We start from the raw sequence: 27,889 nt of genomic DNA on the forward strand, positions 1-27,889 counted from the left end.
CATAGAATCATGTCTTGTCTTTTATCCTGTAAATCAATTCCTTCATGGGCAGCCATTTAACTCTGACCTCTGATATTTTCTGTAGATTATAATATCAAAACATGCATAATATCTGTGCATTAGATCTCAAAGTATCCTTGCTTTTTTATGAAGGGACAAAGATTTATAATTTCAAAGTCCTCGTTCAAAGCCACCCTAAACCTGTTAGAGTAGATTGTCTTTACAGTAGGAGACTACGATAGTTTTTCTCTGTGAATCCAGCTTGTGTTCATGGCGTAGCCAGGCACCTGAGTCATACACCTGAGTCATATATTGCCACGACTGGCTTTAGACCTACAGCGTTCCTCACTGGGAAGGCCAACAGCTGGGTAGAGCTCTTACCCCGAGAAGAAAGAGCTTAACAGCTGTATTTGGCAAAGCTGGGGGGGAGGCATGAATGCAATTCCTCTGCTTTTTAGGAATAAGTACAAAGGGGCTCAGTCTGCAGAGGCATTGTTTTAGTAAGCAATGAATTCACTGATTAAAAAAGAAGTCTAACAGCAAAGGAATCTGAAAAATGAGAAAAGTCTTTTAGAGAGTGAGGGGAAAATCTGGCACCGTGTGAACAAAAATAATCACAGAAGCTTTCTTCACCCTGTCGTGAAATGGCCCCCTGCACCCCAGGCAGCGAGCAGTTGCAGAGCTCAGCTGCGCCTGTGGTTAATAATAAATGGGCTCTCTCAGCCAGGAGCACCAGCCCGCGCACCCCCATGCTGCTGCCAGCCCCCCCCTCCCGCCCTCTCCCAGGGCTGCCCAGGCACCGCTCCAGTACCCACCCAGCCTCCCTACGCGAGACGGACGCCCAGAGGTAAGAGACACGCCAGGCCATTGCTCCATGAGGTCGGATGGGCCGGATCGATCACGAGGGGAGGCGAGCAGGGACGGTTTGGCGGAGGGAGGAAAGCCCGTCTGGGCTTGAGTTGCCTGAAACTTCCACCGGGAATCTGCAAAGTTTCGTTACAAGGCGAAAGGTCGGATGGGTCTCGCTGCAAAACTTGCCAAGCTTCAAAAATCTTTCAGCCAGCTCAGGCTGAGAGTTGGCTGAGTTTCCAGCGAACATCAGCTAATTCGTAGTGGGTTTCAGGTGGTGACCAGCTGGTTTTTATCCACTGGCCAGCACAGCTTGGGCACTCCTGGCTGTTGCGCTTCAGAGTTTGGGGGCTTGTTAAAATTCAGAACACAACTCGAGCAGCTCAACTGATTCTTGGTGTAACCTTGTTGGCTTAATGAATTTATTCCAAAGCTGACTTTGCCCCGGAGAGCGAGAGGTGTGTACACACCCATGGAGCAATACCAGGACATTTGCATGAACAGCTCAGGCTGCTGGCTGCTGAGCTTAGCACCGCACAGGCAGAGATTGTAAGCATGAACTAAGAGCTTTTCCCACTTTTGTGTCATGATATGATTCCATAAACTTAAAATTAAGTTTTTTTGTCCTTAAAAAGGATTTGGAAAGTGGAAAATCTTACTGGTTTGGTCAGGTATGTATTGACCTAGCTGAACCAGTCCTTCTTTTCTTGCATTACACAGTCCAAGCTGACTTCTATAGATTAAGTCTTTAGACTTGGGCAAAAATACTCTTCCTGGGTGTAAGTTGTTTCTCTATAGCTGTAGTGCCACACACTTACTGAGATCAGAGCCATGTTCTGCTAAGTGTAACATGAACACAGTACTGTAATTTAATTAATTTGCCATCTAAATTAACAATGGTTACAAAGGACTGAAGAAAGAAATCCTTTCCTCCTGTTGAAGGGGTGAGAAAGGCTTGAGGGATATGGCCAAATGCCCGGGGAAAATATGTGAAGCAGCCAGGCATTGAGTGAAACTGCCCGGAGGCCCAGACCAGACCAGTCTCAACCTTTACAACTCTCTCCCCCTCTTTCTCTGTTTGGAAATGAATTTAATTAAAGTGAATAGGAGTTGCTAGGAGACCAGAGGAGTTCTGGAGTTTGTTGCTGGGGCTGAATTGCCACTCTGCTTCCACGCTTTGCACTAAGGATGATGTAACATGATGTCACAAATGAGCGATTTAGATCACTTAAAGAATCACCATCAAAGGTATTAGCAAAAAGGGCAATTTTAATGTGAATTTGTAAAAGTGCAACTTAACAAAATTCAATGGCAAGGTTCACTCTATTACTTATTACATGGAAGAAACATACGAAGGAAAAACGAGTTAGAATCAATTTAGAATGATTTACACAGAGACGGGAGACACAAAACTGTCAGGGAAACCCTCCCGTTGAGTCACGAGGTTCAGAGTGAACCCCCTTCCTTTCTAAACTCCTTCTCAGGGAGGAGTCTAGGTGCAGCTGGATCCAGACTTAGTCCCAGAGTTGGTCAATGGTTTCTGTCTAATAGAAGGGATACAAAGGGTAAGGAAAATCACCCGTTGAATTACTGTGCCAATTTGTAGGGGAACGAGTGATTATGGATCCTACGCGACTTTGAGGTAGCAGCAATTTAAGATTTCTGACACTATGATAAATCACAAGATTAGGTTATATGATTTTTAACAATACTTAGCAGGCAATTATCAGAGTGATTGAATAAAATTTGCTATAATCAACACTACAAAGTTTCCTAAATTGAATCACACACACAGAGATAGAGTTTAACCTACATTCAAGATTTTTCTCTCTCTGCCAATTGTAGTAAATTATTGGTACCAAATGATCTTTGAAACTTTGCGAAATCTATTTGTAGTGAATTACTCACTATTCTCCTTCGTCAGCATTTGTCAGCAGACAATCTTTGACCCCTTCTTCTTCATCGGCATCTATCAGCAGATGATCTTGGAAATCCTCCCGAAATCTACTTTTTGAAATCTTCATGAAATCTACTCTGAAATCCTTGCAAAATCTACCCTGAGAGGCATCCCAACTCAGGGAGATGCTGGGTCACAGCCTGCTGCGATCCCAGAGAGAGCTCAAAGGGTCTCACTTAGGATCACTATTTATAGTATCGCAAGATGATTGACTTTGGTCAGTATATTTCCATTCTGGCCACAATTCTTGTCAGGTAATTCTGGCACCTTCCAGGGCGGGCCACCATCTAGGCAGCAGGAGTTTCAAGTATGGTTAGGGAGTGCCTAATTGTCCTAGCTCACTGTACCATAACCAGGACAAGAAAGTACCAGATTGTCCCAACTCACTGCACTTGTAGCCAAAACAAGAACACAATGTTGGCTGGTCCTGACATCACAACGTGGCCCAGGGGGTCTGCACCACCACGCGTGAGCCTGCATAAAGCACTCCTGGCTCTATGGAAAGCTGCTCTTTCCTCCTTGTAGCCACAGCCTGGTTTACTGGTTCTCAGCTCCTTTATTTTACTGCACTGCTTGTTTCCTCTTAGGCACCAGCAAAGACCAGGTTCATCTCTTTATAGCATTCCTCTGCCTGCGTCCACCTTGTAGATTTCTCCTTGTGATCTTTCAGGTTGGAGGTGGCAGTGCCTGAGTCTGCAATTTATCGTGAGGAAGTAGCTTAGGAAATTAAAAGGTTGTCTACTTTTAAACTCTCTCTATTTTGTTACTCCTTATCCTTTCCTCTGTTCCACCATGATTTCAGCCCAGCATTGACAATGGACCAGGTGAACTTTTCCAACTCCATTTTTGCAGCTTAACACTTTGCTTTGACACCCTGGCTCATGCTTGAAACACCAGGAGTCTCCAGGCAATCTCCTGGGCAAGGGTTGTTTACCTTCCAAGATCAAGGCAAAAGATGGTATGTTTAGTTTCACACAGTCACATCATTGCTAAATTACTTCTTTCATTTTTACCTGACTTTTGTTATCTCAGGACCATCCGTATACACACGATGATTAGGAAGATAACCTACAGCCTGGGAAGACATGTGTCTGCTGTGGCATGTGGGACCACCCAGGTGAGAAGATTTCTGCATGGTGAGTAGCATATTCTGAAACAGTTCCTGGGTGAAAAGCATTTTTCTCATCTGAATGCAGCAGGGACCTTGCTGGCAGTGTTCTGGGAGCAAAGCGAAGAGCAACAATAGTCTTGATGCACGATAGTCTTATAATATATGGAGTTACTATGGTATCCTTGGTGCTTCTACTCTTTTAAAACATATTCTTTGGGCATGGTTGCAAGGCTCAGTTCGTTCACAGTAACGTTAATTTAAAGTAATGTTACTGGAGCCAGTGGCAACCCAGCTGCAAAAATGGTGGCAGAGGAGTGCTCAGTGATGATGATGAGGATTATTATTTGTATTAACAGTAGAAATATTTTGCAAATATTTCACTTAGATGAAACACAGCTTTAGTCTTCATGAAGTTAGTTGTGAATTCACCCCAAAGAACAGCTGAAGAGGGGAATAAATTTACTGTGATGATGCCAGTCTGCCTTTTATAAAACTGCTCAGTAGTTACTGCAAATACCCATGCAAATAATTCAATTTTCTGTGTTTATCCTCAGGTGCTTATTTCAAGATTCAGCCCTCTGTACAGGAAGCGCTGATGGAGGGGAGACCAGTTGTAGCCTTGGAAAGTACCATCATTACACATGGCATGACCTATCCTCAGAATCTGAGGTGGTGGATTTTGATGTTCCTCATTCAACAAAGTTGTAAGAGGAAGGCATATAACCGGTGGATCAGTATCAGTATTCCTGGTCAACCCAAAACCCTTGTAAGAGCAAATGGAAACGTCAGGTTGCTAGGCATGCAGAATATGAGCTCTGGTGTAAACCAATTATATCTGGATTTCTAAGGAGAGCAGAATCATATGACACATATGGGGTACCTATTTATCTCCTTATCCAACACCTTAAATTCCTGGCTTCCTTTAAAATGTGGCAGCAGATAATGTCATCACTTGCTCTAAGACAGAGCTACCAGTGTTGTCAGCTGCATAGCTTGTGCAGACATTGAAAACACTCTGCAGTTTCTTTTGGTATATCTTTTGTAATGCAAAAAGGACTGGAACACAGTAGTGAAATCTGTTCCTTAGTGCCACTCGGAGCAGCTACTGTGAGAGCTGCTGGTCCCTCGCTGCCTTCTGTGCCCTGCACAGAAAAAACCCCACCTCTACCCTTTATTTAATGATGTTCAGTAGATTTGTGTTTCACTGAGTTACAGTGCCAGAAATCATCGCACTCTCCTCTCCATCCTTGCTTCCAGAAAACACAGGAAGGTTTTGGTATTGATTTTCCATCTTGCTTTTTACCTGGCCATTTTTTTGCCTGACATTCTGTCTTAGAATGAAGCTCTAAAAATTCAGGTTTGGGGAGGAGGTAGTTTCAGTAGTTAAAGACTGCCTAGTGTACATACAGATAGCTCAGAAAGGGAGAAGAAGCTGCTTTTAAAAAGGACAGTGTACAAATGATCAAGTATAAAACCTGAGAAGCTTAGAAAGACCTAGTCTGCAGCCCTAGAGTATCCTCAGGCTGCAGCTTTTTGACACTGTTGTTACTCTATATCTAACTACCTGTATTGTGAAAAATATATCCTGGTCAGTTGAGCAGGGCTTGAATTACCTGGTTTTTTTGTGAAGTTCTGTGATCTCAGAGAAATAACAGGTAATAGATACAGAAAGGTCCTATTTTGAGAGGATCCCTATTTTCAGTATGTTGTATAACCAGATTTACCTGTAAACCAAGTGATTTTTCTCAAAAATGAAGCACAGAGCTTGGAGATTGCTGTCTTGAAAGTAGGAGCTCTGCACTTCTGCAAATTCAAATGCAAAGACTTCTGCCATTAGGAAGATACAGAAGAGGAACTGGACTTAGCTGAAATCACAAGAACTGGATAAAACTTGAAACTGGGGATGATGGCCATCAAACACAGCAGTTTTCTTCTCTGATTGTTTGCCTCGCTAATTTTGTGATTGTTGTCTTGTTTACCTTATTGCAGCATGGCCAGAGAGGTGGAAGAAATTGTAACAACAAATGGAGCAGTGCCAGCCACTGTAGGTATTTTAAGGGGTCGAATCCATGTGGGACTCATGGACGAGGAACTTGAGTTCTTGGCAAGCAGTAAAAACGTAGTTAAAGTGTCTCGGAGAGATCTTCCTTACGTCCTCAGCCAGGTGTGGTATGCAGACTTTCTATTGTGGTGTTTCCTATACAGCAATAGTATAGTACTCTCCAGCTTCAAGCCAGGTGGCTTTTAAACCTCTTGAAAATATAATGTAAAGTGGTATCTTGTTGGTAAGCTCAAACCTGGTCCTATCTAGAGTCAAAATACAACAGAGTAAGGGAATAGCAACTATGAAATAGAGCTCCTGAAAGGTCATGCTGGATCGGCTGGCAAGCCATGAGTGCTTGGCTAAGAATATTCTTATTGGCATGATAAGGCATCATCACGTTACATGTAAACTATGTGACACACAGGCCCTCCCAAGTAATGCACACAGTGCTTAAGGTGACCCTAGCTGCCCGTGAAGCCTTCTGGTTGGAAAGCTCTGGAGAACGAAGGCCTGTACTATCATCAGGGCAAGAACAGCTTACATAGCAGGGAGAGTGATTCCTCTGCAGTTTTGCCTAATAGAATATTTGTATCAGAATTTCACTTGTCAGCTGGTGACAGCAGACTGTTGTGACATTGCTGTGTGATAGACCACAACCATAGCTGCCTGCATGTGGTATTCTCTGGGCCACCCTGGGTGCTGACTGCAACTGGTTGTCCCCTGATAGGGCTTGTCTGGTGGCACTACCGTGTCCGGAACAATGATTGCCGCGCACAAAGTGGGAATCCCCGTGTTTGTGACAGGCGGCATAGGAGGCGTCCATCGCGGAGGAGAGAACAGTAAGAAAATCAGAACATTCTATTTTATCTATGTTGCTACTGTTTTATTTAATTCCATCTTTTTCCTTTCTCCCAGTCTGTCCTGCAGTAACTGTCTGTTCAGGGAAGTTATCATTCCTCTTGACCATACTGTGGTTGTTTTCTCTCCAGTGTCTCCTTTCCAGAAGCTTCAAAATATTCCTCTTGAGCACTGGCCAGTTGTTAAGAGGGTGGGAGTTTCTCTTTATCCTTTGCTTGCACGGGGTGATATGGATATCATTTGCTGGTGCAACAGGAGCTGACTGTACCTCTCCCATTTTGTAATGGCTGAATAACCTGATACTTACTGGCTACTGAGCACAGTGTTCTTACAGACTTTCTCTCAGCTGAGGAGAAGGAGAGTCTCACCACAAAAGAGACTTAGGCCCTGGTCTGTGTTACAGTTGCGTGCCCCTCTCTGATAAACAGCCCAGCCTTGGCGTTGTAGTTTGTGACCTTTAAGTACATTCTTTCTTCTTAGCCTTATATATTCCTAGCATAGCATAATCGCACTGCCCTGCTGGATGCCATCCCTTTCAGATGTGATGTAAATTCCAGACCAGGGAGTTCCCTGAGGTCAGCAAAGTTCCTGTGTCACCTTTTTTGCCAGTGATGTCAATACCAAAATCAAAATCTACTTAAATTATATTCCATCTCTTTGAACTTTGTCCTTGCTTTATAACACTTGCTTCTTTCTTTCCTACTAATTTTTTGCATGCTGTTTATCGATGTGATCAAAGAGCTGAGAGTTACAGTGGAAGGCTGCACCTCTGCCCTAAGCCATGTGACTTCTTTTTGTCAATATTTCTTTCAATCTCAACACCTGAAGGTGTGATCTAAGCCTGTAATATTCGTTTGTGGATCTAAATGGCTACAAAAGCAGGCAGGGGCATCCTAGGCAAATATGGCTTTTTAAGAGGGCAGATCACATCAGCTTGGAGTACAACACAATCACCCACACAGTGGCTGCTTGTCCCTTGACAGCTCTGGATGTGAGTGCTGACTTGACAGAGCTAGGACGAACTCCGGTTGCTGTTGTATCTGCAGGAGTCAAGTCTATCCTTGATATTGGCAGGACACTGGAATATCTGGTAGGTAGCATGGGCTGCTGAGCCTGAAAGCAGATAATATTGTACTTTGTGTACAGAATGCCCAGTAGTGTTGGGGCAGGTATTAAGCACAAGATTTTTAGAAATGACTGTTGAGAGGACATGAAGCCATATTTATAGTTCCCTAGTCCTGGGGCTATAGAAGCACTGGGCTACTCCCTAACATAAATCTATCCATGCCCAAGGGGCTGTTCCAGCAGCTATTCCAACTGAGGCCAAAGGCAGCACTAGCCATGCCCTGATTCTCTGGCCTTAGACTTGCTTTTCTGGGAGAATGCTTCAGAATTGATGGATCAAGCAAGCTAGACCCATCACACAGTAAAATAAAATCAGAATTAAAATGAAAATCAAGATGATTTTCAGTAGAGTCACTTTTTAAGGTTTGATATGTTGGAAACCACCAGGGCCAGCACTTCAGGTTACAGCCAACATCAATACTTCTCAATCACAAACAGAACTCATTTATATTCCCATCAACTCAAGACATACCTTCAGATCACAGGTTGTTACCTTAGACTCAGTATTGTGCTAATGACAGCTGCATGGCTTTTGACCAGCTCTGAGCGCAAGCAAAGGACGTGCATATCTCCTGTGCCTCAGTAAGCCAGATTCTGTCTAACCAGTTACCATGTCTGGCTCTTTGCTTTGAAAAATGTTGGTGATAGAATGGAATAGAATGGGATGTATAAAGTAACCAAACCCTGTGCTAAACAAAGGCAGTTTCTAGCTGGGTAGAAGGAAAAAGTCCCATTCTTTCGGTGGGTTCCCTTTCCCTCCACTGACTACCTGCTCGTCTCACCTCCACTGCTGCAGGAGACTCAGGGAGTCTGCGTGGCTGCCTTTGGAGAGTCAAGGGAGTTCCCAGCCTTCTTCTCACGCCAGAGCGGCTTCCAGGCACCATATCACGTCCGGGATGAAGAGGAGGCAGCTGAACTCATTGGTGTGTTTCAGAAGGGAAAAGCCCGCGTAGGGCCCTAGAAAAGAGGAACACAAAAATCACTTTGAATAAGGCACTTTCTTTTTTAACTTTGGAGAAGAGTTTGTCCCAAAGAACAAGCCATCCCACCTCCCCCATTCCTGCTTCAGTTCTTTGAAAATAAAGGAGCAGGAAAATTCAGTCTTTACAGCAAGCTTTTTAGCTAGCTGCAGCCACCTTGGCATACTCATACACATTTTGTTCATGCTGGTGAAGTGGAGGGAACATGTATGTTAATGTGCTTACAAAAACAGCTTCTGGGCCTTTGGAAGTAGAGTCAGTTTTCTTTAAAAAAAAAAAAAATTCTTTGCCCCTTTTATTGTACAGACAGACTCGCAATAAATAGGCAGATGTAAATTGATTGGTAGCTGGAAGACACCCTGTCCCTGGGTCAGCTAAGAACAGGAGCTCCAGCAATGTGGGTTCCTTCACCCCACACCCACTCTCCTTTATCCTTTTCTTTCAGCATTTAATTTATCCAAGGAGAACCACTAACAATCTACCTGTCCTCTCCCAGCCAGCGCTTTGGGGCTAGGTCTGAGCAGTGGGGTGCTGATAGCAGTGCCTTGTCCCCAGGAGCGAGCTGCCTCAGGCCAGGTCATCGAAGAGGCCATCCAGCAAGCTCTCAGCAAAGCCAGGTGAGAAGCAACCTAAGCCCATCCTGTGCTCACCCGGTGGTCTTGCGGAAGTAAATGACTTCTGGGACACTGCTGCAGGGGCTGTAACACAGCTTAACCTTGGGCGCAGGTGAGCCCACAACATGCTTTCAGCCGTAGTTTTATCTAACCTGAAGCTTGTTTACAGAACTTTTTATGGTATGTGGTTATGGAGATAAATTATATGCTAGGAGCAGTGCTTCCTCTCTGATGCTGTTTCAGCTCAGTCCTGCTCATCTGCAGGCATTTTCTTTATATTTGCAGGTCCAAAGGGATCACAGGCAAAGAACTGACCCCTTTCATGTTACAGAAACTCAATGAATTAACTGACGGGAAATCGCTGGACTCCAGTATCCTTTTACTGAAAGGGCGGGGGGAAGTACTCCAGTGTACTTCATATATCTTCTGATAATTCTTGGTGGAAAACACTGTCACTTTATTCACAGTCTAGCAAGGGGCAAACGCTTCAATATCTGCAAACAGATGAGAGCTTAGCAACTGCATCCTGCTTTTTCAGGAGCACCCTTACTGTCCTCATCGACTTTTGCATTAAAAATTGGAGGCCAGCACAGATGGCAGGTGGTCCAGAGCCCAAAGAGATCCCTCACATCTGATCCCTGAGCTTGCCTGCTCTGTGATGGAGTCTCAGGACACTGTTGTCCATGGTGGGGTTGCACACTGGAAGGTACCTGAGCTTCCCAGAGCACTGTGCTGTACATCACACTGCCTTATCCAACTCTTCATCCGGGTGCAGAGTAAGAGAAACTTGGGAGGAAAACACCCCTGGGTGAGCAGGAGTCCTCTTCACAGGCAAGAAAAAAGCAGATCTACTGGCTGGGACGCCAGTGTAGGATCTAGGAGAGCTGGGTTCACATCCAGTCTCTGCTGCCAGCCCTTTAGGAGACCTGGTCAGTCAGCACAGATTGGTAAAGGCATTTGGGGATATTAGAGCTGTATGCAGCCACAAAGCAGGGCTTTCAAAGCCTCTGATACTCTGCTCCCAATGAAATTGCTAAAAAAAATTGCTTACAGAGACTTGGCAAAAATCTCAGTAGGCATCTCTTTCTGGAAAAGCTGGCCAAGATCCTCTGAGGTTTTTAGACTCTTGGCTCTAGTTTAAGCACTTCACCTTCTCTTTTCTCTGTGAAGCCTTTGCTTCTGTTCCCTATCTGTCAAATGGAGATGACAGGTTTCCTCTCCATGGACACAGGGGGAGGCAGGTGAAAAAATTTAAAAATTCAGGGTGTTCATGCAGTATTGTAACCCAGTATATGTACCCCCAAAGGATTATGAAGTCTCACAGCATGTATTTTCTTCTTTCTCCCTCTAGGCAGTTTCTATATAGGCTTCTGACAGGTCGATCTTGCTGGTATTTTTTTTTTTTTTTCTCCTCAAAGAAATGCCAAACAGACCTTGCTTTGATCCAGAACAATGCCAGAGTGGGCAGCTGCATTGCAGTGGCACTGAGCAAACTACAGAAAGCCAGAAGGAAAGGGAAACTACCTCAGCGAAAGGACACAACCCCACCTCAGCCAGTGAGTTCCCTGCTGCCCTCCAGATAATGCCTCTGCTGACAGCACAGGATAAATTTATATCTATTCCCAAAAGTAAAAGGTGACTCAGCCAGAGACCAATCTTTCTGCTTCACACTGGCAGACATTTTCTCTTGGGTATATTTTACTCTTCTCAGATAAATATCCTCTCCTTCTCCCCCTGTCCACATTTACAGGGCATAAACACTGACAGTGGCCTAATCCCATTCTTCGACCATCAAATCCATTAAAACTTTAATCACCTTTTCACCTTTTACTGTGCCCTTATGTACAACTTCAACTGTATTGCTCTCAGTGCCAGGGAACTCATGACTACAGGAGTAGACCTGGAAGAGGGTGGAGGGAGATATTTTGAGCTGCTAAGCAATACATGTTTTATAAATATCTCTTTTTGTTGGCCTCCTGCTCATGATTGCCAAAATTACAAGAGGTACAGCATATCCCGAATGAGAGCCATTATAACCCTAACACTCTATTCACTATCTTGGATTTTGTGTGTGCCACATAATTTACAGGAAATCTATTTTAGGTAGTCTTTAGAGAGATGAAAAATTTTCTAAAACACATTTGCAATAGGATTTGTCAACGTAAAAGAGGGCAGTGACTCCAGTATTTGATGGAATGAGAAAAAACAGCTGTATGTCCCCAGAGTATCTGGAAACTTCCTGTTTGTGGAGCTGTATTGCTTTTCCTGGCTTTGTAGGACAATAAGACAGTGATCTGTAAAGTGTCACTGGGTACCGCAATTTCTCCTGGGAGCTTGCAAGAAATGACTGCATTTTTCTGCCCACTTTTTCCCATTTTCTTTGCTTTTTTACACAGCAATGCTTGACTGTTTCTGAGGTTTGGTGTGCCAGAAATTGTCCCAAGAGAGATCGCTTCAAGGGCACTGACACGACCAGATGCGTGCAACTTTTTATATTACTCTGTCACCACACAGAGAAAACGCCAGCACCTATATGTGTACACACTAACATCCCACCTGCCATGCTGGGGCTGGCTATGAGCAGGCATAATTTGGAAAGCAACATATAGAAGAGATTTTGATTCTTTCTAATCGGGATTGTACAAACCTGTGTCTAGCCATCCAAAAGAAGCACAGGCCTTCACACTGTGAATTAGATAGCTTTCAAGAGGGTGGGAAAAGTGACTAGGAAAAGCAAAGACGACTTGGAAACTTTTTCCTCAAGTCCTTCCAACCACTTTTTACCTCTTTCTTCCCTCTTAAAGGTGGTGATTGGAGGTATCAACGTTGACTTTATAGCCAAGGCACAGAAGCCTGTCATCCTGGTACTGTATCTATAGCAGTTTTCTTAGCACCACTGCCATTTCCAGCTACTTTTACAGGAGTGCCAAGCCAAAGTGGGGGGGGGGGGGGTGATATCTGTGCGTGATATCTGCATGTCTGTATGCGTGCACGTGCACAAACTTGGGAGGAGTAGTGCTGCATATTTGGTGTGTTGTCTAGGTGGGCAATGGAATGATACATACTGCCCTACTCTGTTCTGTGCTGAAAGTCACTATCCCTACCCCTCAAGAGGGGGACAGAGCCATGTATCATCCTTACAATCTCCACATACGACTCTGGCCTCTACAGTCTATGTTAAGGTGCCTTGGGGCTATTCTCTGATGCCATAAGCCCAAAGAGCTCTTTTAAGAGAAGAGCTGGCCAGGGCACTCTCCAAGCACATATGCAAAGAGCTAGAAACAATGGGTAAAGACCCTCACTGTGCTATGACAACCTCTAATTCAAGGACAGACTCTATAGGGAGGAAATCCCCAGGTAGGAGCCAGCTCTGGCTACCTGGGACTGTCTTGGCTATGGAAGCCAGCATGAATAGGAGCAAAAGTCTCTGTGCAGAGTACCCACGGGGGAAAGAAACCTTTGAGAAAAGTAGTACTGACACAGCTGCAGCTAAACAAGAGAGCCAGCTTCCTCAGTCATAAAGGATTTGAGTCACAAAAAAAAAAAAAAAAAAAAAAAAAAAAGAAGATTGCTTTAAAAAAATAGAACGTTTAAAATGTTACCAGACCCTCTCTCTCTCAATTTGGTTTGACCAATAAACAACCAAGAAGCTAAAGTGTAACAAACCTGGGACTTCCCCATGCAAATGACAGCTATTTGCATGGCCTATATAATTTTTGTTGAGCTGTATGAAGTGCTACAGATTGAGGCAGTGAAGGTTGCTCAAAAGTTGCTTGGTGTCTTGAATTACTCTATGCTGATTGCCGAGGCAGGAAACTCCTGCCGTCAGATGGGACAGTCTGTAGAGACCTCTCAGTCAGATAGGAAAAGATGTGCTGGGGAAGCTGTCCTTAAGGAAGTTGGCTATTCAGTGATACAGAGGCAGAGGCCAAACAATATTATAATGGTCGAGGGTGACACATGCTGTGCCATCAGCTATTAAGGCTTGCAAAACCAAAAGTTTAACTGCTTCAGCTGTGATCTAACTGATAATATACATACCCCACACTCAGCTATCAGGACAAGGAGCTAAGCTATGTCTAAGGGTGGGCAGCCACCTTTGGTGTGTCAGACTTGAGCGCAGATCCCTGGACCACCCACAGCACAGTGAGGGGCCAAGGGCAGCTATAGACACCGCTGGGAACAGCTGATGGGGGAAAAGGAAAAAGGAGATTTTAATGTTGCATGAAAAAGTGAGGCATTAGGTGCCCTTCAGTATAGCAGCAAGTCCATCATGGCAGCTACGCAAATGCCAAGCTGCAGGAGGATTTGGGAACTGACAGCCAAAATGTTCCTGCTGACAGCTGCTGTGGTTAGGCACAGAGGAAAAAGGCACTCTCAACAGCATTGCTTTGTTTTGGCTTTTAAAGACAGTTTTTTCCAAAGGGCTCAGCACCGAGCAGGCCCCACCCTTATCCACGCTGGATTTGTTGCAGAGCACTGGGGTACCACTCACACTTCATGCTATCTCAGCAAGAAAGCAGCTGTATTCTGTCCTGGTTGTAATTCCCACGTGGCTTTCAAGGCTACCCAGAAGCAAAGTGCTTTATAAGTAACTATATCTGACCTGCAGAGAAAGATGCACAGTCTTGCTCAGAGAAAGGTGCCAGAAGAAGCATTACGGTTATAATTCTCTCAGGATACCCAGAGGGTGAGCAGAGTCTCATTTTACATTAGGAATTCAAACCTCTTAAGATGTGGAAGAAGGAGACTCTCTCAATTCTCTGAAACATTGCCAGAAAGCATCAGCCCAGTCTTATTTCAAATCATCTCAGCAAGCCCATTTTCATCGCAGTTTGTTCATCTCAGCCAGCCCCACCTGAACACAACACAGAAGAGATGATACCCAAGTACCACTCAGACTTGAAGTTACCAGTTGAGCTAGCAAGGTGCGATAAGAGCCAGTAATTTCTTTTTCCTCAGAAGCAGGCTGCTAATTTTTCACTGCACCCACCTGCTACTTTAAAGAGAGATTTAGCATCATTTCTTTTAGGCCCCTGTGGGGTTGTACAACAGCAGAGGTCACCCACAGCTGGGTCCCTGAGCGGGAGGCTGGTACATCTGCTGTTAGGGCAAGGCTTGGGGCAAAAAACCTGAACCTCTGCCTTTGGAATGTGGGGGGGGGGACCAAGGGAAGATCAGTACGCCAGACAATGAAGGGAGCTCATGAGTACTTCAACATGCCTGCAGGCATCAGTTTTGAAAAACTGATAGTGGAACCGCATAAAATAGAGTTTGTGCTCATTACTGATGGCAGTTAGTACCCTCTTTTAATATTGAAATAGGGGCCAGTGTTCAAAGCCATGTTGTTTGACTTGCCTAAACAAGCACCCTTGCTTTTTACTTTGGAGTGTTTGGTTTGATTTTTTTTCCCTTGGCTGCCTCTGTTATGGATAGTGAGCTTCAGAGTTAAAATAGCCAAGCTCAGTGCTTTTGAAATCTGCAGCACTCAACAGGAGACAGTTGCAGATGGAAATATCCTTATTCCTGGCAGTACTGTGGCAATTCCCAGGGAGCACAAGCAAACGTAACCGAGGGGCATTTGGGTTAATGAGGAGTGACAAGTAGTGGAAAGATGGACAGAGGCCATAGGTTGCTTATATACAGCAGTTCTGCTCAGGTGGTCTGAGCAGTTCAGCGCTTGGAGAACTGCCAGACAGAAAAGCAAAGGCATCAAGAATTAGCACCAAGTCTTACAGAACTGGGGAGAGTCAGGGCAAAAAAAACCAGCCTGGAGGTCAGAAGGGAGTAATCAAAGAGCATATTTAGATGGGAGAGCAGCCTCTTACAGTTGTAGGGCTGGATGCAGAAGAAAGCATTGTGTGCAATAGACAGATGTACAGTTTTGCATGGGGGAAGAAGAGAGGTCCTTGGGGAATGCCCAAGAACAGTGACGGGTTGGAGGCAGAATATTTCTTACTGTGAGATGGCAGTACTTTCACTTGTTTAGGATAGATCGTGGTGTTTACAAGCAAGAAAAATGTCTATGTGCAGGGGTATTCTGGTGCATCTGGGCTCACATGGGGCAGAGAGAGTCTGGGCCAAGAGCTGCTGCACGTGGGCATACGCACACTTCAGCGCTTGCCACCCAAATGCTCAACATACTCTTGAAAGCTCTGAATTATCCAGAACTGTGAAGATCATTATGACCGCCAGTGGCAAGCTGTCTTCAGAAATGGAAAGTATGTTTCAGAATTTTGTGAAACAAGAGCTTTAAAACCGTTTGATAGTCAGATGAAGCCCAAACTGATCTGAGAACTTACTGACGTAATTCTTCTGGCAGAAGAATTAGATGGAGGAGGAGATGGGTGAGGGATTGCTTGTGTTCTGACAATTGGGCTGTTTGTGACAGACTGACAGATGGACAGAGGAGTGGAAGGCAGAGGCAAGAGAAAAAAAGAAGTTGATAACCACACAGGTGGAGAAGCAGGGTTATTTTTGATGAGGGAGATGTTTGGGAAGAGAATGGTGAGTGAAAAAGTGTTCGGACACTGAAACAGATCCTTCCATGAGTAAACTACAGAGGCAGTACAGGCAAAGGTAACAAATCTCATTTTACCTTCAAAGAGAAGAATAAAGAAATTTAACCCCCCCCCCCCCAACAGAACAAAACCAAACCCCAAACTGCTTAAGGGGGGAGCTGAGTGGCCTGGAAGGCAGCTGCAGAGCCCATCAGGTCTGGGTCAGCAGTGCTGGAGCCCCAGCGCTGTTGTAAGCAGGTAAATTCAGAGGGCTGCTCATACCAACTGAAACACTTGTTAGCGTTGTTCTAAGAGGTCTTAGCAAAAAAGACCAAAATAGCAATGCATAGGGACATCAAGCAGATCTCCCCTCCTAGGAAGCAGCCCTTTGTCATCAGGGTTGAAGTCTGTAGATGGTTGTAGAAATTCATATTGCCCTCAATCTGATAGCTAAATGCCTTCTGCTCCCTCTAATTGCTGACCTATGTTTCAGCAACATCAACTTCACTTCACATGTTAATGGAGACGTAGCATCTATGCCAAGCAGCCCTCCCAGTTTTGCCAATTAACAATTTATTCTTCCAGGGCGGTGGGCAAACAAACGCTGGAAGAGTGAGACGAACCTTTGGCGGTGTTGGAAGAAACTTGGCAGGTGCCTAGTTCTTGGGTTTGCCTGTGGGTGCATGCCAGCTGTGATTTGTCCTTTGGTATTCCTTCAACAGCAGGAGCTCTTGAATGCTGTTAAGATCTGGGACACGCTAGGCAATATACCAGTGGGCAGACTGCCTGGAAAAGGCAGGGGCCATTCCAAGAAATGAGAGGGGAGGGAGTTGGGATTAGGAAAAGAAAGGTCCACAAATATGAAGTTAACTACCATATAGCACAGTGACCCCAAATCAAAGTTAAATAGCATCAGTGATCTCCAATGACTACTGAACAGCCTGGCCCTCAGTGTTGAATTAATGCCAGGCTAGAGTCAGAATAGAATTATGTTTTGAGCAAGAATTTGAAAAGAATAACCTTGTTCAAAGATGATCATCCATGCACCATGGACAAAAGGAACTGGGGCACAGGAATTACTGTAAAAGAGAAAGGACTAAAGACCTTGGCAACAGGAAAGGATCACACTGTACCTGGTGCTCCACCACAAGCAGGAGCAGACCAGTGTTTGGGGACTGAAATTAGGAGAGGCAGATTACAATATTATTTTGGGATTATTCTGGCTTTTTGACCTTTCCCAAATCTTCCTAACACAAATCTACTGTCACTTCAGATCACAAATGGAGAAGCTTGAGGGGGAGAAAAAAAATGCCACCCACTGAGGTATAATTTGTGGTAACTTGAAGGGAGAGGAGGAAGGGTTTCCTGTGAACCCATTCAGATTCAGTGGTTCTAGTAAGATAGCATGGTGGGAACAGCAGTGTGGGAAGGCCAGCAGCAGGAATGGCCGTGCACAGAAGCAATATGGGAAAGCCCATGTGCCGGTGATGGTAAAGGAGATGATGCCAGGGAAGTACAGAAGTTTCTTCCCCCTTCTTCTCTTTTCCTCCACTCTCAGATGTTCCAAAAAAATTCAAAGAATTCAAAGTGGTGGTGCAGCAGGCAGACATAGATCCTCCCACTCAACCCCAGCCCGTCATTTGCAGCAGCTGTGGCTGAGTTTCATCTTGAACATCCTTCTAGATGAGGATTGATGGGCATTAAGTTCTTCAGGAGAGCACTTTCCTACAGACACTCATCCTGCACAGCCTGTCGCTGTGTTCACAGTACTCTGATGGATTTATTAATATCTTTTGTTTCTATTTGCTTTTTAGACTGCTTAAGCCGTCTTGGACGGACTCCTCTCTTTTTATCATCCGTGGGGAAGGATGAACATTCAGAGTCCATCCTGCACTACTGTCACCACATGGTACGTTGCACAGTAGTGGCACCTCAGAAGCATGGAAGTGATGATGTTATGTAGAGGGAAAAGTCTTTTCAACCCTGGCAGACATAAAAGCAACCTTCCATCAGGCTAAAAGTAGGAATAATTCAATGGTCATTCAGGTACAGGCAATTAGAAGGCAAGGAGCCACCCTCCAAAACACAGTGTAGCTGTGTGTACCCTTTGGAGTCCAAATGCAGCTCCAGGGAGTGGTGCTTGAAGGAGAAAGAGAGGTAAATCAGGAGGAACCACAAAAAATTCTAGTAAGGCCTAAGCACAGCCAAAAATACATAAACCCTGACCCTGAGCATAGACAAAGCAATGCCAAAATCAGCCTGGTTTGGGTAAAGCATAAGACAGAGAAAACCTGGAACTGGGCCCCCAGGCTGGACATCTCCCAAGGCCAAAGGAGTAAAGTCCTCCACATAACTGCGTGCGCCCCTAACTGTGCACCAGAGGAATACCTGGCTGAAGCAGCAGCTTGTCCACCGAGGTCAGGGAGCCAGGAGCAGCAGGAGCTCCCCAGGACAACAAGGCAGAGCATCACCACCCCAGCAGAGAAAGCCAGGAGGACAGCCCTGACCCAGAGCATCGGACGCCCCACGGGCAAGAGGCAGGGGTGAAGAGAAGCCAGGGGTGGGGGTGGAACCCCCAGGTGAGGCTGGTCAAGGCCATTAGGGCCCATTAGTGCCCTCGGGGCCCTGGTATCCTAACAGAGCACATGGGGCCTTGGTTCTGGCTACCTGAGCAACTCAGTAAATGGAGCAATAAGAACATGAACTCTTTTTTGGTTTATCAGGGCTTCATAGCAGCAGGTCTGTAATCCCTCCTCTACCCAACACAGCGCAGTTTGTGCCATCAAAGTGAGCAGTCTCCCAAGGGAACATGGACTTGCTGGCCACCACATGCAATCCTTGCCTGTAACAACACGACCACCAAGTGTTGGAGAGGACCCTTTCCTTAAAACCTCCAACTTCCCTGTGAACTACTGGGGCAGATGCATTTCTCTGTCCACATGTATATCCTAAGAAATGCCCTGAGGCCTCTAAGCAGATCATTCACAGGACCCACAGAGGAAGGACGCCTCATAGCTGTGTCTGCGACACTTGCTGTAAAAATGGTTCCAAGGCTGCCCTCAAAATCAGGCTGTGGAGTCAGTGAGGTGGCTAACATAACCGCTAGCTGGAGCGTGCCACCAAGACAGGCCAGCATGTGAGCAGGCCATGGAAGTGTCACAGGCTGTGAGAATGGATGGCTGGAGCGGGCAGGGCTGCAGACCACTCTTCTGTTACAACAGACACAACCTATGCAACTGCATGGCAGAGACCTGTTGCTCTCATTTACTAAATGATTTCTTTAACCTGCGGCATTTGTTGTATTGCAAATATTAAAAAATAGCCATCTGCCAGCACTGTCTAGAGCGAGGTACTTCTGAAATGTTGCTTATCTCAAGGGAGAAGGGAGGTTGAAGGAAGAACAGCAAGCTGGGCTATCGATCAGGTAGACACAGAGAAAGAATGAGGCTCGTGTGGCAGGGAAGAGAAACGTGCTCCATGTATGACTGTCCTCCCTGTTTTAGGACATGAGCGCCGTCCTCCAGCTGGAGGGGAAGAGCACAGCCACTTACTGTGCTGTGATCACTAGTGCTGGGGAGCTCAGCGTCGGCTTGGGAGATATGGACATCCACCACCAGATAACAGAGCAATACGTATGCATACCATCTGATTTGTAAGCTTTTTCTTATGAGAAAGAGCGTGGACATATGACAAAATGCAACCGGTGAAACTGTACCAGGAGGGGATGGGTGTGCAGAGGGAATATGGGAAATGCTAAAGTTAACCCCAGACATTGGCCACTGAGATAGCAGCATGGCAAAATACCAGAGCTCTCTTGCTGCTGACCCAGATGAAGTTTCTGTTTCTGCTCCATACACTATCACCACTACTATCATCCATGACGTATAGGCCAGAATTCTCTTCATTAACTAGTCCCAGCTAACCTATAATTTTTGGCACCTTAAAGCCAGCAATAAATCCAGTCCACCTGCAGAAATGGTATCTCTCCCTTTAGGGAGAAACAAAAAAAAGTGGACGGAACACTGATGATTAAAGCAAGTTTTCCTGTTCCGTCCCCTCCCCACCATCCCTGTTGTTTCTACACGCTGAGTTGTATCAACAGGCACTGCTGCTCAGCACATCCAAACCTTCAAAACGTCAGGGCTAATGGAAGCAGTGATTAAGGACTGATTCAGTGAAAGCCCGGTCACTGCGCCCTCCTTCCCTACTCATTGTTTTGTCAACAGAACAAAAGCCTGTGGTTCATGACTGACAGCGACATGGAAGTTAAGTGTAATTTACTTACCAGCGGGATCCCCGTGAGGTAGAGACTTCCTAGGGAAAAATACGGTCATTGCTCCCACTTCCATCCCCACCCTGCCTCTCCCAAGCCTTGGCACAGAAAACCACTACCTGACAGATTAATTCTCCTGAGCTTTACAAAACACTTGTGGCCAGTGGAAACTCTGAACCAATCTTCTGCTGCAGAGTGCATTCTGGCAGCCCTTCTTTCTACCAGGATTAGCAGAGACGTGGGAGGGATGCCGCATGAGAGCCTATAGCACTGGCCTGGCATTCGGGCAGCGGTCGTGCAGCCTCAGAGAGCCGACGGAGGGAACCGCAGCTCCCCACTCCGCTGCTCCACTGTCCCCCATCCCTACACCATTCCGTAGGACCCAGGAGTAAAACACTCTGATGAACAACCTCTTAGGAGGCATTGTGCACAGAGGACATCTAAATGACATGCGCAGCAAGCAAACGCGTAGTCAAGCCAGGCATAGCGCAGGGAATCCTACAGTGGCATTAACTAGCAGCATTCCCTTTCCCTGTACGTCTCTGACTGACCCACAGGTACCAAAGTGCTCTAGTGAGGACCAGCAACTATCTGTCTCTGCTGGAGGGGCCTTGCCAGTTGAGTCCAGCTCTTGATGGCAGGGAGCGGGGGAAGGAGAAGAAAAGGAGGAGGTGAGGCAAATGGAAAAATCCATTTTCCTTAGGGAATCACTCTTTTAGGTTCATGCCTGTACGTAAGGGCTGCAATACCAGTGAAAATCCTACATCCCGAGTCTGACTAGCAATTATTTTGTCCCTCTGCAATGACTCAAGCTGTCTCTACTCTGTGTCCTGGATTTTCACTAGGTGTCCCAGTTCAAGGAGAACCTGTGCCAGGCCCCGCTAGTTTGCATTGATGGAAATGTGCCTCTTTCCACAATTCAGTATGTCTGCCAACTAGCTAGAGAGCATCAGCTAGCAGGTAAGGAGAACTCACCCAGCCCTGGCCCTAACAGGGCTGTAGCTCCTAACAGCGTGTGTGCCAAAACACTCCGCACACCCTGAGAGCTCTCCGCTGCTGCTTTCTGGAGATACCCAGTTATTGTCTGACATGCTGTGTTATTCAGCACTCCTTTCTGTACTCTACTACTCTGTTTCAAATGGATGAAACATTTCTGCTTTCTCTGAGTTTTTGTCATTCTGCAGCTAAATCACATTTCCCGTAGCATAGGTGCCATAGCCCTTGGGCACTCCCAGAAAGCCAGGGAAAGCTGCTCCCTTTGCCTTTAATCTCAAGGCAAGCACAAATGTGTGTACTTCTGCCAGTTTGAGCAGCAGTATAGTTTGCTTCTCAGAATAAGTGCTAAAGCATCTTTTGAGAAGATTTCTCTCCCACTTCCCATAAAATACATAGCCCCCTCCCCTGGTATGCTGGGGACCCTTCACAAGGCTTCCTAAACCTTTGGAGTTATGCCTTCACTTTTAAAAGCAAATCTTGAAGAAGGAGACAATGTTCTTAAAACTTGGCAGAGGCTCCAAAACCAGCTATGAGGCGTAACAAAACTGGAGTCTGATTATTTCACTCCAGAGCCAGAAGCAACTGGCTCATTGCTGAGCACTGGAAAGGAAATCTTGGGAGACCTTGTCCCAGGCATGGGGGAAATAGTGTTTAAGTTTCTAATAGATTACACGTATAACCCCAGTTGTGTAGATCACGCTAAGCCTTCTACACTGCATCCCGCTCTGATGTAGAGATGAACCACTAATGAATTAATTAACTAACCAATTGCAATGTTGTTTTGAAGTGTGCTATGAGCCAACAGATGAGAACAAGGCCTCTAAGCCGTTCCTCTCAGACAGCTGGAAAGCGCTCACATACATTTCCCCCAACCTGCAAGAGCTAAGAGCAATAAGTCGGACCCTTGGAAACCCTCTGCCAGCAGGTATTGAATACTCAGAAGGGTCAGTCACACTTTTAGATAACCTAGATCATGGAGAAGAGCATTTTCTGCTCCAGCCCCCATTTAAAGCAAATTGGATTATAACACAGTGGGGATTCATAAGTGCTCTTGGTGTCTTCCACCTTACAGCCATTCTCCGCGTGGGTTGTACTGCCCAGGCTGGACTGATGATCTAGAGAGAGCACAGTAGGTCTGGGATGGCTCCTTGTCCAAAACCAAAGACCCCATTTGCCTCACTTCATCAGCTAAACAGGAACAAGCTCTGGTTTGTAAACATGTCTCTGAAGCTTGATGCTTTGAGGGCACCTGTCCCAACAGTACCACCCTTTGCAGAAATTAAATACCCCACCACATGCAGGTGGGAATCCAACAGTATAAGACAAGGAAGTCATGCTTCAGAACAGTTTTTTTGTCTCTACATGACATGTTTAGTCCCATGAGGGGTGGTTTCTTCAGCATAGGATAGAGGTATGGTATGGAAGTCTAACGTTGGAGAATTCCATGTTTCCCATGACTTAAAGAAAAAAAATTATATCAACCACATTTCAGAAGTGCTCATAAATAGTAGTGCTCATAAATAATAGTAGTGTTGCTCATAAATAGACTGCCAACCCATAAAAAGGCCAGTCGAGGACCTTTAAAAGTTATATCACAGTTTTTCCTCCCCACTCTCTGAAGATCTGCCGTCCAGGTTGGAGGATGTTGTCCAGACTGCAATGGCCCTGGCCCGCCCTTTGCTGGCCCACCTGCGCTGTGTGGTGGTGACCCTCGGTGCTCACGGTGTCCTCCTGTGTGGCAAGAGCCTGGGAGGGAGCATCTCGCTTCGTCCAGGAGCCCACGAACAGGTAAGGGCACGGAAAACAAACTCTGAGCTCTCAGTTGCTTTTTTCTGGGACCACACAGCACCGCTGCTATTTCTGGTGGCATGGCAGCAGTCCTGGGAAACATGGCATCACTGCTGGCAAATGTACATGGTTGGGGGGTAGAATATACAGCTCTGAAAGAAAATCAAGTTGTCTGTCCCTATACTGCTGGCTCCTAGCAGCAGTGTTTATAGTCAGCTAGTTTTAAATGTGCTTACCATGAATATTCATGAGTCCAAGCTTCGTTTTCAGGAAGCTTCATTTAAATCGCTGATCTCTTTCAAAGTGTGAAAAAAGATTATTGCCTTTTTTTTTTTTTTTTTTCCCCTTTTTCTTTTTTTGGCATCCGTGCAGGTCTGGATGGCATCAGCCACATCAGGCCTTATCAGCTTGGGCAATTCCCACTAACTTCCCTTCTCTCCCCCGCAGACTGCTGCTGCCAGCCTCTGCGCTACCCACTACCCCGCCATCCACATCAGCAGAGAGGAGATAGTCAATGTCTCAGGAGCCGGCGACAGGTATATTGCTCACTACTTTGTCTTCTCCAGCTAAATGTGGAAGGGCCATAATCAGATTTCTTTGAAATTCTACTGCAAAGGCAAACAACATTCTGCTGCTTGAGGAACAGACACTAAGGACACAAGAACAGGACTGGTTACTGTGATTCCTTGCAAAGCTTGCTAAAAATGTCCCCCTATGCATCTTGGAAACCAGTCTTGCCATTATTAGTTTTGCTTTTCTTTTAGATCCAAGCTTTTCATGGCGATCTAGTAGTTCTGAATTAGTCTGGCCTTAGCTGTTAAAAGCAAAGTAAACCACCCTACTAACTCCTTTACTTCCAGACTTCTCCAATGGAAGTCAGACTGCCACTCAGTAGCTAAAATCGCCCTATAAAAGCATTTCATCACATTCTGCATTTGCCTCTGGCAATAGCTCATGCTTCAAAAGAGTCTGCTGTATAATTCACCTAGCTGTTCACACAACGCTGTACATAGGAGTAGGAAATGACAGGTATTATTCCTAGCCCCACTGATCAATTCTCAGTCTGTCAGAGTAATATTTTATTATGCCCCTTGTTAACTTGTCAAACTATATGTAGTAGTCAGGGTTTTTTTCTTCTTGCTTCATACATTACTGTAATTGATTCTATCCTTTCATTGCCTCGGGCTAGACCAAAAGGCTCTATGTGACCGGTGTTTCCTTTTATTTTTCTACTCTTACCTACCAATAACTCAACATAGCAACACTTCTTTTTTTCTGAGTGGGCAGAATGAAAAGTCTTTTTTTTTTTAAACTTACAGTGTCCTCAATATTTGAGTTAGGATCAATCAATAACTTCATGCCAACCTAGTTAACCCACTTAACACCAGGACACACTCCTTGTGTCCCAAATCACCTCTGAGATGAGTTGATGCAACTGCAAGCTGGTCTTCTCCAAAGAAGACCAAAATGTTATTTGGAGCTGTAAGCGTAACAGCAGAGGAACGGGGGCTGGGAGGAACCTCGCAGGGTCAGCCTGTCCTAAGGAAAGCTCAGCTTTGCTCACTAATTTGTTCACTACTTCTGGCAGATGTGCCCAACCTCTGCCAGTCCCTCCAGGGACACAGCCTCCTCTCTGCGCCATCCGCTTGGTACACAACTACCCCTTAACACAGGACAACTTTTTCTAGAGGCTAAGGTAAACATCTTTTTCCTTTCCCTTTTAAAAAGCTTAATTTAAAGGAAGAGCAAAGGTGAGATACAGTGTGCCGCTGCCAAACAAGTCCACTGAGTTACACAGGAGTACTTTAAGTTTGTTTTTCCTTCTAAAACTATGAAAGCTAAGGGCCCATTACTGCTCCCATTGCTGAAGTAATACTGGTCTGGAAATCCCATTCCCCAGCGTCCCCGGGTCCAAGTAGGAATTTTCACATCCTCTTGTTCATCCGGGGATGTCCTTTCTGGTAACCTCGGCTGCTGCACTGAGCTGCAGAAATCCTTGTTCTACAAGAGTAAAAGTGCCAAAACAGGCTGCAAATGCCAGAACACTACACTGAGATATATGCCATCTCCACAGCTCATAAACCGGTCGAGTTGCCCAAGCCCAGCCTGATGGCACTTTGACGGGACTGTGCAGCAGGGGACAACCCAGGGCTATAACACATTCACGGCTCAGCCCCCGTGAACCCTCGCACTTTTGAAGCACTGCTCAGGGGACACTGCGCACCCAGAAACAGCGATCCAGGACACCTCACGCCTCTCTTCCTCCCTGCGCCTCTCCTACAGCTCCAGAGGTGCTGCCCAAGGAGCCGTGCGTGTGTGCAGGGAGCAGCGGCTGTTTGCTCCTTGCACCTGGCTGCCGCGACAACATAACACCGCGTGCCTGCACACGGCATTGCTAGGGGATGCTCCCCCAAATATTTACGCTGAACTTCTGGAGCTGTTGAGAGATTGAATGGTTTATGGAAATCATAATCTTATGTGCCTTTGTTATGGATAAAAAGATGTTGAGGTAATTAGAGCACACAAAAAAAAAAGTGATCTTTTTCCCTACCCCATAGATTTGCTCATTAATCCTCTCTGCCGTCACATTTTCCTGTCGTTGCTTCTGCCTCTCAAATGTCAGTATCTTCTCCCTTCTCTTTCACTCCTCCTTTGTCCTTTCCCAGCTTCCGAGCATCATTACTGTACCTAGCTATGAACAAACAGCAGTTGTTTCGAGTCGATCACAAACACCACCCTGCACGTATCCGTGCCTCAACAGAGCCTTCCCCTGCAGGCCAGGCAGATGGCAAAGTCATCCCCTTCTCATGGTGGCCTCCTCGGTGCCTTGTGAGGACCTGTGCGTGACTGCTGTGCCAAGCGCTCACATCATTTTTGCTGGGAAATCTCAAATGGAAAACCACAGCGAAAGTTTACAAAAATCTGAATCTACAATCTCATTTCAGCTTTGGATTTCTTTTTCCAGCTGTGTCTGTTGCCCCTCTCACATACATATGAAAACTTTACCTCTCTTCCCATCCACCCCTTTGGGGAAAGGAGGGAATGTAATAAGGCACCAACAAGGAGCAGGGAAGTGACAAAATAATTAGAGTGCAAGGGAAAAATAGCTTCTTCCCTTCTTAGACTCCTTTCTTTTCTCGTGCCTCACCTGGAATACTGAGGAGGATAGCAAATGTGGTGGAATTGGAACGTATCTCAACTTCTCAGATGAGAAACAAATAAAATGCAAATAAATATCACTATTTGTTACTCCAAATTCAAAAATAAATATAAAAAAGCAAAAACTTTTCATTATAACCTCACCCCTCCTGTGTGACATATTCTGCTTCTGTAAATGTTGGTTTGGGTCCAAATGAGTGCTCTTCTTACAAACGAACAGCCGTGTTCCCCAGAACAAAGCTGTTCCCACAGGGTTCAAAACTGCCTTTCTTTCTCTCCACAGCTTAATGGCAGGAATCCTTGCAGGGATGCTTGCTAAACATGACACAGATACTTGTGTCCGGATGGGCCTGCTTGCTGCAAGCTTGTCTCTCCGTTCCTACGAGCCCATTTCCCCAGAAATCAGCATTTCCAGTGTCAGCCAGGAGCAAGTCAAGAGCAGGAGCTGGCCAGAGGTGAAGGTATGGAAGATGGACTAGAGGACCATGGCTTTCTCAGCTATCACCTCCTTGCACTCCCAGCATTGCTATTTCCAGGAACTGGGCAGTGTTTTGAGCTTTGAGCTCAAAAGCTGGCTGCTGACCAGAGGACTTAGACTTTCAGTGCATACTACCCTTTGGGAGGTGAAGTGTCAGTGGAGTGCATTTGGTGACAACTTGTATTGCACTGTTCTCATTTCTGTTTGTCTGCTATTGTTTCCTCTCCTTTTGTTTGTTTGTTTGTTTGTTTTTATTTGGTGGGTTACAGCAACCACAGCTTGGTTCTTCTGTCTACTGCCTGTTGATAGTGTATCTCACCCCCTTGCCTAATGGGAACACTCATCTGTTTTATTCCTGAATAAACCCTCAGGGAAGGAGGCCCCAACCCAGGGAACTTCTTCTTTGTAAAGAAAAGCTGGTTTCTGGTCTTTCAGAGCTCCTGCTTCCTTGAACCTCCAAGTCCTTCTAGATTTTCTGTTGAGGGAATTTTCCCTTCCTCCACCTTGTGTCACTGTTGTCCATTATCACAGTAGCTCCTCTATCATCAACTCCTAGATCTTCAGGACCATGTCTCTTCAGGTTGGCCCAGCAGCAATATCATCTCTTGCTGCTTACTCCTGGTTTCTATCCAGGAGGTCCCACAGACCACAACCCGTGGCAAGGTGCAGCCGGCAGGAACATAACACTGTAGGACAGCCTCATCGGTCTTCCCAAGCCAGCACTTTCTTTCTCTGAAGTCCAATGGCCCTGGAGGAAGCAGGCAAGGCTAATCAAAGAGAGGTAACCAGGGGCCAGCTGGTGGCCTTTAAAAGATGATTGCCCCTTGTTCCACACGCCTTCCTCTGAACTTGGGGCTTCCTTCCTCCTCAGCCCAGAGTGTTGAATCTGAAGCAAAAGAGAGCAAGCCGCTCTCCCCACGCCTCCATTACTGACCACTTGGCAAACCACTGGGTACTTGACAGAGAAAACTTCCCACACGTGGCTGGCTGGAGAGGAGCACTGACAGGCATGCGATCCTAACAGAGCACTGCGTGCTGGGACCAAAACATTCAGTCACACCTTCCCTTCAGAACAAGAAGTCTCCTGGTACCATCACAGAAGCTCAATCTAAGGATATTGTTTCCAGGGAGGAGGGGAGGCACAGCCCTTGTTTACA

General features: G+C 45.8%; 1 protein-coding gene across 5 annotated transcripts; it reads left to right on the forward strand.

The window, feature by feature from the left end:
- Positions 1 to 547: 547 nt before the first annotated feature.
- LOC115352805 (pseudouridine-metabolizing bifunctional protein C1861.05-like) lies at positions 548 to 27,878 on the forward strand. Of its 5 annotated transcripts, none has more exons than XM_030041447.2 (19): positions 548 to 847; positions 3,839 to 3,942; positions 4,472 to 4,586; positions 5,907 to 6,081; positions 6,689 to 6,800; positions 7,803 to 7,909; positions 8,741 to 8,867; positions 9,421 to 9,541; positions 9,824 to 9,909; positions 10,970 to 11,094; positions 12,343 to 12,402; positions 16,624 to 16,690; positions 17,853 to 17,947; positions 19,542 to 19,670; positions 21,157 to 21,271; positions 22,095 to 22,232; positions 22,929 to 23,095; positions 23,543 to 23,631; positions 26,538 to 27,877. In XM_030041447.2, the coding sequence occupies exons 1-19, from the start codon at positions 645 to 647 to the stop codon at positions 26,731 to 26,733; spliced, it is 2,331 nt and encodes a 776-aa protein (XP_029897307.2). In that variant the 5' UTR covers positions 548 to 644; the 3' UTR covers positions 26,734 to 27,877. The 5 variants fall into 5 exon arrangements, with proteins under 5 accessions (XP_029897307.2, XP_040985423.1, XP_029897308.1 ...); XM_030041448.2 differs by having other exon boundaries at positions 782 to 847; positions 3,839 to 3,923; positions 26,538 to 27,875; XM_041129489.1 differs by lacking the exon at positions 19,542 to 19,670 and having other exon boundaries at positions 26,538 to 27,878.
- Positions 27,879 to 27,889: the final 11 nt, after the last annotated feature.

This window comes from Aquila chrysaetos, chromosome 17 (assembly GCF_900496995.4).
Source record: "Aquila chrysaetos chrysaetos chromosome 17, bAquChr1.4, whole genome shotgun sequence".
NCBI lineage: Eukaryota > Metazoa > Chordata > Aves > Accipitriformes > Accipitridae > Aquila > Aquila chrysaetos.

Coding starts and splice junctions, on each gene's coding strand:
- LOC115352805 (XM_030041447.2), top strand. CDS start 645: ATGGCCCCCTGCACCCCAGGCAGCGAGCAGTTGCAGAGCTCAGCTGCG. Junction 21,272..22,094: donor TAGAGAGCATCAGCTAGCAG/GTAAGGAGAACT, acceptor GTTGTTTTGAAG/TGTGCTATGAGCCAACAGAT. Junction 23,096..23,542: donor GTCCAGGAGCCCACGAACAG/GTAAGGGCACGG, acceptor TCTCCCCCGCAG/ACTGCTGCTGCCAGCCTCTG.